The following is a 14,256-nucleotide window of genomic DNA, read 5'->3' on the forward strand; positions in this document are numbered from 1 at the left end:
AGCCAAGGATAATCATGGTTTCTAATTCTCCTGCCCCTACCTCCTAGGTGCTTGGATGACAGGCATGCACCACCAAGTCCACTTTACCATGTTGCAGATTGAACCCAGGGCTTCTTGCATGCTAGGTGAGCATTCTACCAACCGAGACATATCCTATCCCCCTACTTGACCTTTTATGGAAAGTGTCTGCTTTGGGCTAGAGCGAAGACTCAGTGGTTAAGGGCGCTGACTGCTCTTGCAGAACAGTGGGGTTCAGCTCCCAGAACCCATGCTGAGCAGCTCACTACCATCTGTAACTCTAGTCCCAGGGGTCTGATGCCCATGTCTTGCCTCTATGGGCTCCTGCATGTACACTGTGCACAAAATCTCATGCAGGCATACAAATAAAACAGAGACACAAAGAAAAACAATGAAAGGTAATAAAGATTTTTCAAATGATTTGCTGATCTATGTCTAAAGAAAATGCCCACGCTTTTGAGATAGCATCGAAAGGTCTCTGGAGTCCCTTCCTCTTTCTAATTGCATCTTCAACCCAGCTCACCCAAACCTCTGACCTTGTCTGCCCAGCCTTGTAGTATGATACCAAAGACGGACTTCCTGTAGCGACACGCCTTTCTCCCCACGCCTCACAGAGCACTGCTTGTCCTACCAAATGCAGCTCATCATCTTCTCTTTGGACTCCCCTGACCTCCACACTTGAGACCGTCTTTCCTCATTAATCTTCCTCAGCAGGCATTAGAGCCCTGTGACAAGCCTGGTCATTATTTACAGCCAGTCCCCTCATTAGATCACCCAAGGCCTCCACATCTGGCACAGGAGCTCATCCCTCTCTGTGGCCCATCGTTTAGGGACCTTCAGAGAACTGTTCAATAAATAAATCTACGCTAACTGGTCAATGATTGGGCCAGCTAGACTTGAGATGTCAGCTGGCACTTCCAAAGGATGCCGCGTGCATCACGTAGCATATGACCCAAATGCCCAAGGAGAAGAGTGTTCCACAGTCATTTACCAATGAGTTATGATCGGCTTCTTCATAGGGATTTTTCACTCTCCAAGGTAAACGGGGACACCAATTTTCAACCTGAAAGAGATAAATCAGAAACGCTGAATACCCTGGTTCATCTTTCCACTCACACACAAAGTACTAAGAACTCTGCCCAGCTCACAACAAACATGGCGGGGGCGGGGAGGTGAGGGGGGGGTGGAACTAATTAACCAGATATCAACCAAACTTTTGTGACATTAGTGAGCTGTCCAGATGCAGGTGCCCCTCAGTGGGGCAGCATCCTTCTACCAAGGTCATAAGAAGTGCTTGACCACATCTTACACCTATCCCTAATTACAGGGAGTGAGTCCTTTAGCTAATCCCCACACATCCAGAAGAGGGGGATGAGTGTTCTCTGAACACTTCTACAGGAGAATGGCAGTGTGAAGGAGTCACTGGAATACCATTCAGCAAACGGGCAGGGGTGATTTTTGATCTGTTCAGGCATGTCTAAAGGGAACAGATGGCCTTTGGGCCAAAAAATTAAATCTCTGATTTGAGGATCAGGAACGCAAGCCATGGTTTAATGCTAATTAGTCAAGGCTTGTTTTCTGGGTGTTTGTTTGACACTGTCTCAATAAATAACCTAGGACTGGTGGCTCATACCTGTCCTGTCGGTACCCAAGATGTGGAGGCAGGAGGATCACACATTCTAGGTCTTCCTTGGATGTATAATGAGTTCTAGAGCAGCTAGAGCTACACAAGACCCTGTCTCAAACTCCAGTTAAACAGGAATGGGTTAGATATCTATGCAGCGATCTCATGAGAGACCTTCCACAAAATGACCTGTCCGCACGCCTGCTGTGTCCAACCTTCTGATGCTGAGGTAACTACACAGCTCACTCTGGAGAAGCTCACTACAGAATTACAACACACACACACACACACACACTCTCACACATACTCACACACACACACACTCACACATACACACACACACACTCACACACACACACGCACATCTCATAATGCTTTAGGCAAGCCTACAATTTTGTGTGAGGTTGCATTCATTCATAGCTATCTTGGGTGTATGTGGCTTTTAGGCTCAGGATGAACACACCTGACAGTCACTGGAGGAAGGAAGAATGAAAAGTGGAAACTTAACGGATTGGTAAAACTTCCCTCAAGAAAAGTTACCAAAGAGATTAGAGAAATTAATAATTTTATTATGATTATCATTCAGAATGGGCTAGAGAGATTCTAGAAAGGAGCTCAGAAGTTAAGATGAGGATCTGCACTTGCAACGGACCTAAGTTCAGTTCACCCACATGGAGCAGCTCACAACTCTCTATTACCTCCTGCCCTCCACCTCCACGCCTGCTCCAGGGGATATGACACCCTCTTCTGGCTTCTAAAGGAACTGAACTCACACACACATATTGTCCCTCCTCATATATGCATAATTAAAATAAAAATTCTAGTAAAGAAAAACCAATATAAATACATTGAGTGATAGTAATATTTAGCCTATTTACCTAAAATAGCGATAACATTTCAGAGATAACATGGTATACATCTCTTTACTAATAAAGATGGTTCAAGAACTGGCATTGGAAATCAGTGTTATTCAGTGAGGGATCCCTATAAGATTTTACAAAAGGGCATCCATCAAGAGTCACTGAGACAGGGAACCACAGCTTGTGGGTTGGCAGAGCAGTCAAACAAGATAATCTATCTTCTTGGTGTGGGTGGGTTTTCAAAGAAACATGTCAGTTTCAGTAAAATCTAGAATTGACTCATAATGCAAGGTGATATTTACTATGACCAAAAATAATTGGCCATATTTGCATAAAGCCGTCTGCTATGGAAAAGATCTGAAAGCAGATGAGCCAAGGGCAGTGAGGCTTAAAGGGGGGGTAGGGAAAGCGTGATGTTCTCTCTTCTTCCTGTGATGGTTAGGAATGGCTGCAGTCACTCACGAACTCTCCCATGTGGAAAGCCGAACGCTTTCACTCATAAGAGAGGATACTAACCTGCCTTGGAGGTCCATGATCTAAATCACTGTGGGCCTTTCAATGGTATGAGCATGAAAAGCAACAGAACCAGCTCCACACCCCCAGGAAAAACGAGCAGAAAAGCAGCTCAGCAAAGCATGACTCCTCAGCTGGTCCCAGAAATGTCACAGGCAACTGTGCTGGCTGTTCTTAGGCCAGACCGATTCATGTGGCACCAATTAAGTCTTAGTAAACGGACTCAGTATAACATCCCAATACAGCATATTTATAATATGAAGGCTCTGGATGGATGGGTCCTGGGCTTGGCTGGGAGACCCTCAACCAAACACACATTAGGCATGGATGTCAAGAGTCCTCAGAAATAAATACACAACCAAGTTCATTTTTAAAACATGTATTTATCTTCATCCACTTGGCTAGATTTCCTTTTTGTGTGTGACATGTTTGTGTTCCCGTGTGTCCCTATGGGCATGCATGTGGAGGACAAGATGGTGTTGGATATCTTTATCACTCTCCATCCTAATTTTAATTTTGCTCTCTGTCTCTCTCTCTCTCTCTCTCTCTCTCTCTCTCTCTCTCTCTCTCTCTCTCTCTCTCTCTCTCTCTCTCTCTCTCTCCCTGACTCCCTGAGCTCATCTGTTCAGCAGACCGGTAAACTGCAAGCTCGAGGGACCCAGCTGTCTCTGCCGGCCCTGCTCTGGGGTTACAGGTGCAGCCCTGTGTTCATCCTGCTTACATAGGTGCTGGAGATCCTAACTCAGGTCCTCATGTGGGAGCAGCAGACACTCTACGGATCCAGCCTCTCCCCAGCGCTGAAGAAATAAAATCTGTACAGGAACTTGTCAGGATAAAAACATCTCCCCTCAAAGAAGATGAAGGGGAAAGGTGAAGCAAGACTGTGAATAAAGAAAACCAGCTAAGAGGCGACACCATCGCGTGACCAGACACTGATAAAGTCCTCCCTTCACATCTCTCCGTCCCGTGAGGAGCCTTCCACGCAACTTACTAATGAAAACAGTCATTCCAAGGTGATCTAAAATATGACTTTACTAGAGAACTCTCAAGGCTGTAATTCCTTTTTTGAGCTGATCATTTTCTTAGTTCTTCTTTCTCTAAATCACTAGCTACCCTTTTGCTGCCTCCAAGGACATCTCTGCAAATATGGAAAATAGAGTGGTCCAGTTGAGCTCTCAGGCAGCTATTTCAGCCACGCCTGCCATTGGAAGGATGGGCAAATGAATAAAGACCTTAAGCCCCAAAGGGAGGGTGGGTTAAGGGTGCTCTTCACAGGGATAGGCTAACTAGTTGATGAAATAATTAAATTAAATGTAAGCCAATTACCCTGTGGGGAGAAGAGGAAAAACAAAATATTTCTCTTTTTCTCTGCGGAACCTCAGAGGATTACCAGAACTGGAGGAGGGCCAGCACTGGTGATAACTCAAGTAATGAAACAAACTGCCGTCCACAGGGCAACATTTTCCTAAATAAATGCCCCGTGATGGGCATGCGGGGAAAATCGAGCTTGCAGCTAACAATTTGACCTCCCGATATGTAACTGCATTTTCTGTCTGATGTGTCCAGTGTCATTTAATGAGCTTGGCCCATTACTATCACAGCCTATCAATAAAGTCGACCCCAGGAGGAGCCCATTGCCTGACTCATAAGAATTGCCCTGATTCAAACCGTTCCAGAACAGCTCCTCTCATGCTGGCTCACCACCACCTCCAGACGCCTTCCATCATGGCTGCCTCGGCTATGCTTCTCCAGCTGTGGCTCTTGGCTAAGTGCTTGTCCGCAGCGCAGAGGCACACTGCCCCTCACGTCCCCTCACCTTTCCCTAGTCTTACAGCACACAGCCTTCTCAGAAGCAAGAGCAAACTCATCAAGGGCAGCCTATCATCCACAACAGGAAACAATAGGACACTGGATTGGGGAGGCAGCCCAGGGACTAAAATGCTTGACACATAAAGGTGAGGACCTGGGTTTGATCCCTAGCGCTCATGCTCGGAAACCTGGTGTGTCGGTATGTGCCTGTAATTCAAGTGCTGGGAAAATATAGACCGGAGGATCGTGCCCAGACAGTCCAGCTCAGTGGTTTTCAACCTTCCTAATGCTTTGACCCTTTAGTACAGTTCCTCATATTGTGGTGAACCCCCAACCGTAAAGTTATTTTGTTGCTACTTTATACCTGCAATTTTGCTATTGTTATGAATCACAATGTAAATATCTGATATGCAACCCCTGTGAAAGGGGCATTTGCCCTCCCCCAGAGGGGTCAGGACACACAGGTTGAGAACCACTGCTCTAGCGGAATCAGCACGCTCCAGGATCACTGAGAGATGGTCTCAAAAAAATAATGCAAGAGCAATACCGTTAGACATCCAACACAACACACAACAAACAGACGCATGCCTGCAAAAAGATACACAGATGGAAAATGGAAAACCATCTGAATTCACGGTAGCACACACCCAGCAATCGATATAAGGCAGCAGCACTACTCTCTAATCTTATTCGATTTGCCGGCAAAACTCTTTAGACACAAGCTAATCATTTTAGCTTAGTGCCACGGGCCGCAGAATGAAGACGCCGCAGAGTGAGACAAGGAAGACCTGCTGGGCTAGAACTTCCAAACACTAACAGATATTCAGTGGAGAGGGCTCTATACATTACTTTTCTTGAGAGATGAGACATAAAATAAAACAATTTTGACATTCCTCCTGGCGATTTAGCCTTCTTTGAACTAAATAGGTTTCGCAGCTTTGTCAGGAGGCTGGGAAATCAAAGCAGTTCCTACAAGTCCTAACTGGGTCCTGCTGCTTTCCAAGGTCCACAGGTGGAGGAGTCATTGTATTTAAGGAAAAAGAAACTGCTGGCAGATAGCCCGGGGGTGGGGGTGGGGAGTGGGGGGGTGAGGTGGGGGGGTGGAAGGGGTGGTGGTGTGTTAAAAGAGGAAGCAGCCTGCTGTCAACACTAACAGTAGATGCCAGAGGGCTACAAATGCAGGCTTTTGGGACTGGTCTCTTTGGAAAGAGCCTCAGTTTTGGTATCTTTTCCTGTTAATGGAGAGTGTTTTGTTCTAGTGGATTACTGACACACAGGACTCCATGCCACCTTTTCTAGGAGATAAACACACACAATCAAAACCAACTACCAGGTACAGGAGCCAACACTCCCGCACTCTGGGGGCGGTGGCAGCTTGATCTCTTGAGTTCTGGGCTAGTTTGGTCAAGATAGTGTGTTCTAGGCCAGCCAAAGCCTCACCTTGTTTCAAAAATCAAAATAAAACCAACAAAATTCCTCCCCCCCAAACCGAATGCCTAAGAAGAGACTCTGTCTCTGTGTGTTTGAGGCTTGGGGTCTTTCAGTTTTTTTCCCTTTTGTTAACCTGCATATTATAATGGTTGTGTGTATGTGTGCTGCGTGTGTGTACATGTGTTTTACAGATGGGCCACACATCCATTTATATCATCCTTCCTTGCCACAGCATTCAGAGTGCCTGGCATTCCACAGAGAAGACCCAGCCCTACATCTACCATGTGTTTTTTTCTGATAGACTTCACTTTTTAAAATTCAATATATTTTTATTTTTTGAAATTAAAATATAATTACATCATTTATCCCCACTACCAGGTGTTTCCCATCTGGATGGACTGCACCCTTGAACTGTGTGTGAGCCCAAACACACCTTCGCTTGCTTTGGTAAGGTAGTTTGTTACAGCAGGGAAAAGTAACTGATACACAGAGAAGAAAACAAACAATGGTAACTAATAAAGGGTAGACAATATAATAATATAGTGCAATAGAGGTTATTTGGTAAATTGTTTGCTGCTAGAAACTTCCACTGAGCCATGTGGTGGTGGCACACATCTTTAATCGCAGCACTTGAGAGGCAGAGCCAGGAGGATGTCTGTGAGTTTGAGTTCAGCCTGGTCTGCAAGAGCTAGTTCCAGGACAGGCTCCAAAGTTACACAGAGAAACCTTGTCTCGAAAAATTTTACATAAAACAAAAAAAGAAAAGAAAAGAAAAAGAAAGAAAGAAAGAACGAACGAACGAAAGAAAGAAAGAAAGAAACTTCCACTGAACATAACCAGGCCTCTGCCAACAGAATGTGGGTTAACTGAAGCAACATTGCAGATGGAAATGTGGTGAGGATGTGGTCTAGAGAGCCATGATTGCCTCTACTGGGGCAGGCAGGAACACTCCAGATACAGAATGTGAGTGCAGCTGGCTGTGTGTAGGAGCAAGCCAGGGGCTGGAGGGATCCTTCAGAGCCCTGCTCAGGATAGGACACAGAGAAGCCACAGGAAGGCTTCCATATGCCTCAGAACCAACAGCGTCTAAGGAGCTAGTGACACAGAGTTTTTAGCTTGTTTTTCAAGACAGGGTTTCCCTGGCTGTCCTGAAACTCACACTGTAGACCAGGCTGGCCTTGAACTCAGAGATCCACCTGGGTCTGCCTCTGGAGTGCTGGGATTAAAGGAGTGTGCCACCCACCTACCCCTAGCATGACACAGAGTTTTAAAACCCATCTCAGGTTTAAATTTAAATTTAAATTTAAATTGCCATTAGCTAAGAAGAGTCGCTTTTCATCACACAGGAGAGACAGCAAATGAATTCCTCTGCAGATGAGCATACAAGTAAAACAGACACAAGCCCTCCTAAGAATTGGCTTCATCCAGCCTGAATCCATGTCTATGGCCGGTGCTATTCAACATTGGGAGGCAGGCCCATTCTGGAGACCAGGAACACCTGCTGTGGGATGTTTGTACACTGTGTGAAATGTATTGCTGTGATTGGTGTAATAAAATTCTGAACAGCCAATAGCTGGGCAAGAGGAGGGATAGGATTTCCTGGAAGAGAAAGGAAAAGGAGGAACCAAGGCTCAAGAGACCCAGGAAACACAAAGAGGAAACAGGAGGAGCAAGATGGAAAAGGTAACACCACGTGATAGAATGTAGATTAATATAAATGGTTTAATTTAAGTGATAAGAGCTAATTAGGAATAAGCCTAAATTATAGGCTGAGCTTTCATAATTAATAAGAAGTCTCTATGTCATTATTTGGGAGCTGGCTGGTGGGACAGAAAAAGACTCCTTACAGACACTACTGTTCTTTGCTGTTCAGCACATGACTTTGGCTTGATATCATCCTAAGTGACCATGAGAATATTTCTATTATAATTGGCTCATTCATTCTACTATCTTTTTGTTGTTGTTGTTGTTTTGTTTTGAGACAAGGTTTCTCTGTAGCTTTGGTGCCTATCCTGGAACTTTTTTTTTGAATTTCTGTTTCATCTGAACTTAGCTATCACTACAATTGTTCAGAACATAATATGAATTTATTTCTTACTTTCCTTGATACTTTGTGTTGATTTACAGGAAGGAGATGGAGAGAATTCTGACTTTGTACTCTTTTTCAAAATAGAAATTAGTTTTAAATTTTTTTAAATAAATTTGTGTCAAATATTTAATAATTTCTGGGGGTAAGCTAACTTGAATCATGTGGCCAGTCTCCAATTTATCCCTTTCCCTAAGGTCACTCCCACTCATTTATTAACTCCATAGTAATTATGTATCTGCTGCATGCCAGTCACTGCACTAAGTCTTGGGGAAGAAAACTAAAGAAGAGCTCTAATCACAGACTCTGACAGAGGCTATGAAAATTAAGCCAGAAGAAATGGGCTTCCTTTTGGAGATGGGAAACCTTGTGCCTATTGTTACTAGAGGTTCTTGGGAATGCAGGTTGGATTAGGGTGCAGAGCAGGCAGCGAGGATGAGCCTTGTGTGGAGCAGCAGGCAATGCAGATGTGAAAGCAAAACTCTGGAGACTTGATTCAAATTCCAGCCTTCTTTCCAGATGCAAGAGCTTGGGGGACCTAAGGAACCCCTCTATCTTAGCTCTCAGTGTAATGCTTTTTCCTAACTCAATATACTGTATCTAATACAAATACTACACAGGCCATGGTAAAAAAAAAAAAAACAAAAACAAAAAAACAAAAAAAAAAAAACACAAGGCCAAGAGCACATGGAGAGATGGCTCGGCGGTTAAGAACGTGAACTGATTTGAGTAGGGTCCAAGTTCAATTGCAGTCACCCTTACTCTCCCGGGAAACTCCAGCTCCGGGACATCTAATGCCTTCTTCTCAGCTCCACAGACACTGTGTGTGTTCACTAAATTATGCCTTCTTCTACCCAACTCTCCACAGTGTGTGTCCACATACCCCACTCCCCACAGTGTGTGTTCACATACCCAACTCTCCACAGTGTGTGTTCACATACCCAACTCCCTACAGTGAGTGTTCACATACCCAACTCCCTACATAGGTAATTTGAAAAAGAAACAAAATATGTCCTAAAAAGAGCATATACTTTTGAGAGGGTGGCTCATATGATGATTTTGGTTAGTTAACCTAACCATGTATGTTTCAGGGAAATTAGTAGTAGTAGTAGTAATAATAATAATAATAATAATAATAATAATAACAATAATAATAATATGGGCCTCATAATGCTAATATGAGAATGAAATGAATTATTATATATAAAATTCTGACAATTAAGTCTTGGTGGCAATGTGATCCCTTGGACTATTCTAGGAACACAGTAGGAGTAATGTAGATATTTGTTAAAATAAGGAATTTTTGACACACATGATATATAGAAAACACAAACTATTTAGCTATTATAAAGGAGGGGAAATAAATGAGCTGGTCTTTGGAAAGATCCTGGAGTCTCCCTTAGACAGCTGCACAGTCAGGCCACTTTCTAGAAGGAAAGAACAGATCTGAGGCTTAAGGAGAAAGGAAAAGATCTGAAATAGCATTGTTGAGTTAGTAACTAAAAAAAAAGAGGTGATTGAGTTTTGTTGCTCATATAAGGGTCAATATTAGAATTATTTAGAGAGGTACAAACCAGATTGGTTGTCAAGTTATACCCACCTATATCGGTTGACCCATCTTAAGGCTCAAAAGGTAGACTAATGAGCTAGGGTATTTCTAGTAGAAAAAATATATATACATACACATATGTGTGTATATATGTGTATACATATATATGTATGTATGTGTGTGTGTATATATATATATATATATATATTGGTATGTATATACGGGGAAAGAACTGTCAAGAGTTGTTAAGGTAATGGACTACAAAGAATATGCTGAATAGGAAGGGAAACAGAATCAGTGAATGGCAGGACAGAATTCTTGATGTCTTAGAAAAGCAACTGCAGAATCAGCAATCGAATGAGGAAGTGGGAGTAAGAAAACCCCTTAGAGAAGAGCTCGATGGAAACAGCTTTTTTTTCAGAAGGAAGACCAACTATAACCCACATATCTCTTTGAGGCAGCTTAAAAGTTGAGTAGCAGAGCCAGCAGCTACCTAGGCCATAGCAGGCCTGAGAAAGCGAGCTCCACATGAGTAGGTACATGGGAGCAACTGCTGAGTGAGTGCGCAAGAGCCAGAGACTGCTGTGGGTCCAGGTATGATTCTGGGACCTTCAAGGGAGCAGACCTGAGCCAGGACCTCTGAGGAACTAGGCCTAAGCCAGGACATCTGCATGTCTGGGTGTGAATCTGGGACCTTCAAGGGAATAGGCAGGAACCAGAGATCTCTGCAGGTCTAGGTGTGAGTCTGGGACCTCTGAGGGAGTAGGCCTGAGCCAGAGACCTTTGCAGGACCAACCCCAAGCCAGGGACCTCTAGGAGTGGATCCAGACCAGGTATGGTTACAGAAACAGGTCTGAGCTGACAACCTAGGCCAGGAGCAAGCCTGAGACAGTAAACTCCACAGGAGTGGAGCAAAGCCCGGGAATGCTGAGTGACCTCCAGGAACACAGAGTGACGAAGGGGGTAACTAGAACCCTGGCACTGACTGTACCACGAGGAAGAACCATCTGAGCCTTGGATTCACTGGCACCTAGAAGATTAATCAACAGAATCACAGACAGCCCCAATCACACCAATTAGAGAAAAAGATGAGTAGACAAGGTAGGAACACACGCAACACCACAAAGAGCAACATGGCACCAGTAAAATCTAGAGACCCTACAACAGCAAGACTTGAACTACCAAATATATATGAAGCAGAAGAAAATGACCTAAAAAACAACTTCAGGAGAATGTTTGAAACTCTTAAAGAAAAAATGAGAAATGCCCTCAAAGAAATGGGGGAGCCGGGCGGTGGTGGCGCACGCCTTTAATCCCAGCACTCGGGAGGCAGAGGCAGGCGGATCTCTGTGAGTTCGAGGCCAGCCTGGTTTACAAGAGCTAGTTCCAGGACAGGCTCTAAAAAAGCTGCAGAGAAACCCTGTCTCGAAAAACCAAAAAAAAAAAAAAAAAAAAAAAAAGAAAGAAAAAAGAAAGAAAAAAGAAAGAAAAAAAAAAAAGAAATGGGGGAAAAGACAAACAAAAAATTAGAAGGCATCAGCAAATCCCTTAAAGAAAACCAAGAAAAAGCAATCAAACATATGAAAGAAACTATTCAAGACTTGAAAACTGAAATAGAGACAATAAAGAAAAAATAGCCGAGGGAATTATAGAAACAGAAATCATAAGAAAACAATCAAGAACCACAAAGGCAAGCATAAATAGAAGAATACAAAAGATGGAAGAGACCATCGCTGAAGATACAATAGAGGAAATAGATTCCTCAGTCAAAGAAAACATTAAATCTGACAAAAGCTTAATACAAAATATCCAGGAAATATGGGATACCATGAAAAGACCAAACCTAAGGATAATAGGTATAGAAGGAGAAGTTGTTCAACTCAAAAGCACAGAAAATATATTTAACAAAATATTAGAAGAAAACTTTCCCAACTTAAAGAAAGATATGCCTATGAAGATACAAGAAGTGTACAGAACACCAAACAGACTGGATCAAAAAGTCCCCTAGACACATAAAAATTAAAACACTAAACATACAGACTAAAGAAAAAATATTAAGAGCTGCAAAGGAAAAAGGCCAGGTAACATATAAAGGCAGCACTATCAGAATTACAACTGACTTCTCATTGGAGACAATGAAAGCCAGAAGGTTGTGGTCAAGCATAATGCAGACATTAAGAGACCACGGATGTCAGCCCAGTCTACTATATCCAGCAAAACTTTCAATCACCATAGAAGTACAAAACAAAATATTCCATGACAAAACAAGATTTAACCAATGCCTAGCCACAAACCCAGCCCTACACAAAGTACTAGAAGGAAAACTCCAAAACAAGGAAGTTGGCCACACCAACAAAAACATAGACAATTAATTGATGATCTCAATTCCGCAAATCCCAAAGAAGGGAAAAACACACAAATTAACATCACCAACAACAAAAACTAAATTAACAGAAGATAGCAATCATTGGTCATAAATGTCCCTTAATATAAACGGACTCAACTCATCTATAAAAAGACACATGCTAACAGAATGGATACAAAAATAGAATCCATCCTTCTGCTGCATAAAAGAAACACACCTCAACCTCAAAGACAGACGTCGCCTCAGAGTAAAGGGTTGGGAAAAAAATTTCCAATCAAATGAACATAAGAAATAAGCTGGTGGAGGGGAGGGAGGGGGGAGGAGGAGGGAAGGAGATGGAAATTTTTAAATATAATTATTAAAAAAAAAAAGAAATAAGCTGGTGTAGCTATCCTAAAATCTAACAAAATAGACTTTAAACTAAAATCAATCAAAAGAGACAAAGAAGGACATTTCATATTAGTCACAGGAAAAATCTATCAAGAGGAAATTTCAATATTGAACATCTATGCCCCAAATACAAGGGCACCCTTATATGTCAAAGAAACACTTCTAAAGCTTAAATCATACATCAAACCCCACACACTAATAGTGGTATACTTCAACACTCCACTCTCACCACTGGACAGGTCAGTCAGACAAAAAAATTAACAGAGAAATAAGGGAACTTACAGATGTTATGACTCAAATGGACTTAACAGACATCTATAGAACATTCCATCCAAACATAAAAGAATATGCCTTCTCGGCACCTCATGGAACCTTTTCAAAAATTGACCACATACACAAACCTCAACAAATACAAAAAAATTGGAATAACCCTATGTATCTTATCAGATTACCATGGCTTAAAACTAGAATACAACAGCATACTAATTCCAGAAAGCCCACAAACACATGGAAATTAAATAATGCTCACCTGAATCATCAATGGGTCAAGGAACAAATAAAAAGAGAAATTAAAGACTTCCTAAAATTCACACAATTTTAGGAAATGACCACACAACATACCCAAATTTATGGGACACAATGAAAGCAGTTTTAAGAGGAAAGTTCATAGCACTAAAGGCCTACATAAAAAAGTTGAGAAAACCCCACACCAGTGAATTAACAGAACATTTGAAAACTTTAGAACAAAAAGAAGCAAACTCACCCAAGAGAACTAGACATCAGACAATAATCAAATTGAGAGCTACAATCAGCAAAATAGAAACAAAGAAAACAATAAAAAGAATCAATGAGACAAAGAGTTGTTTGGTTCTTTGAGAAAAATCAACAAAACAGACAAACCTTTATCCAAACTAACCAAAAGGCAGAGAGAGAATATCCAAATTAACAAAATCAGAAATGAAAAGGGGGACATAACAACAGACACAGAGGAAATCCAGAGAATCATCAGGTCATATTTCGAAAACTTGTACTCCACAAAATTGGAAAACTTAAAGGAAATGGACAGCTTTCTGAATAAATAACACTTACCAAAATTAAATCAAGACCAGATAAACAAATTAAACAGACCTATAACTGCTGAAAAAATAGAAACAGACATCAAAATTCTCCAAACCAAAAAAAAACAAAAACAAAAACAAACAAACAAACAAACAAACAAAAAACATCCAGGACCAGATGGTTTCAGCTCAGAGTTCTACAAGATTTTCAAAGAAGAACTAATACCAATAATCTTCAAATTGTTCTACACAATAGAAACAGAAGAACATTGCCAAACTCTTTTTATGAGGCTAGAATTACCCCGATACTTAAACCATATAAAGACATTACTAAGAAAGATAATTACAGACCAATCTCACTCATGAACATTGATGCAAAAATACTAAATAAATACTGGCAAATCGAATCCAAGAACACATCAGAACCACCATCCACCATGATCAAGCCGGCCTCAAATGGATCAAAGACTTCAACATAAAGTTAGCCACAGTGAACCTCATAAAAGAGAAAGTGGGAAGTACACTTGAAAGCACTGGCACAGGAAGCCACTTC

General features: G+C 42.0%; 1 protein-coding gene across 2 annotated transcripts in view; it reads right to left on the reverse strand.

Moving 5' to 3' along the window:
- The window catches only part of Mgat5 (alpha-1,6-mannosylglycoprotein 6-beta-N-acetylglucosaminyltransferase), a 294,834-nt gene that overhangs the window by 106,548 nt on the left and 174,030 nt on the right, over positions 1–14,256 (reverse strand). For both annotated transcript variants that reach the window (XM_038349993.2, XM_038349992.2), the window contains exon 6: positions 1,010–1,081. In XM_038349993.2, coding sequence (XP_038205921.1) covers positions 1,010–1,081 — 72 coding nt within the window. The remainder of the gene's footprint in view (positions 1–1,009; positions 1,082–14,256) is intronic.

Source organism: Arvicola amphibius, chromosome 12 (assembly GCF_903992535.2).
Source record: "Arvicola amphibius chromosome 12, mArvAmp1.2, whole genome shotgun sequence".
In the NCBI taxonomy this organism is placed as follows: domain Eukaryota; kingdom Metazoa; phylum Chordata; class Mammalia; order Rodentia; family Cricetidae; genus Arvicola; species Arvicola amphibius.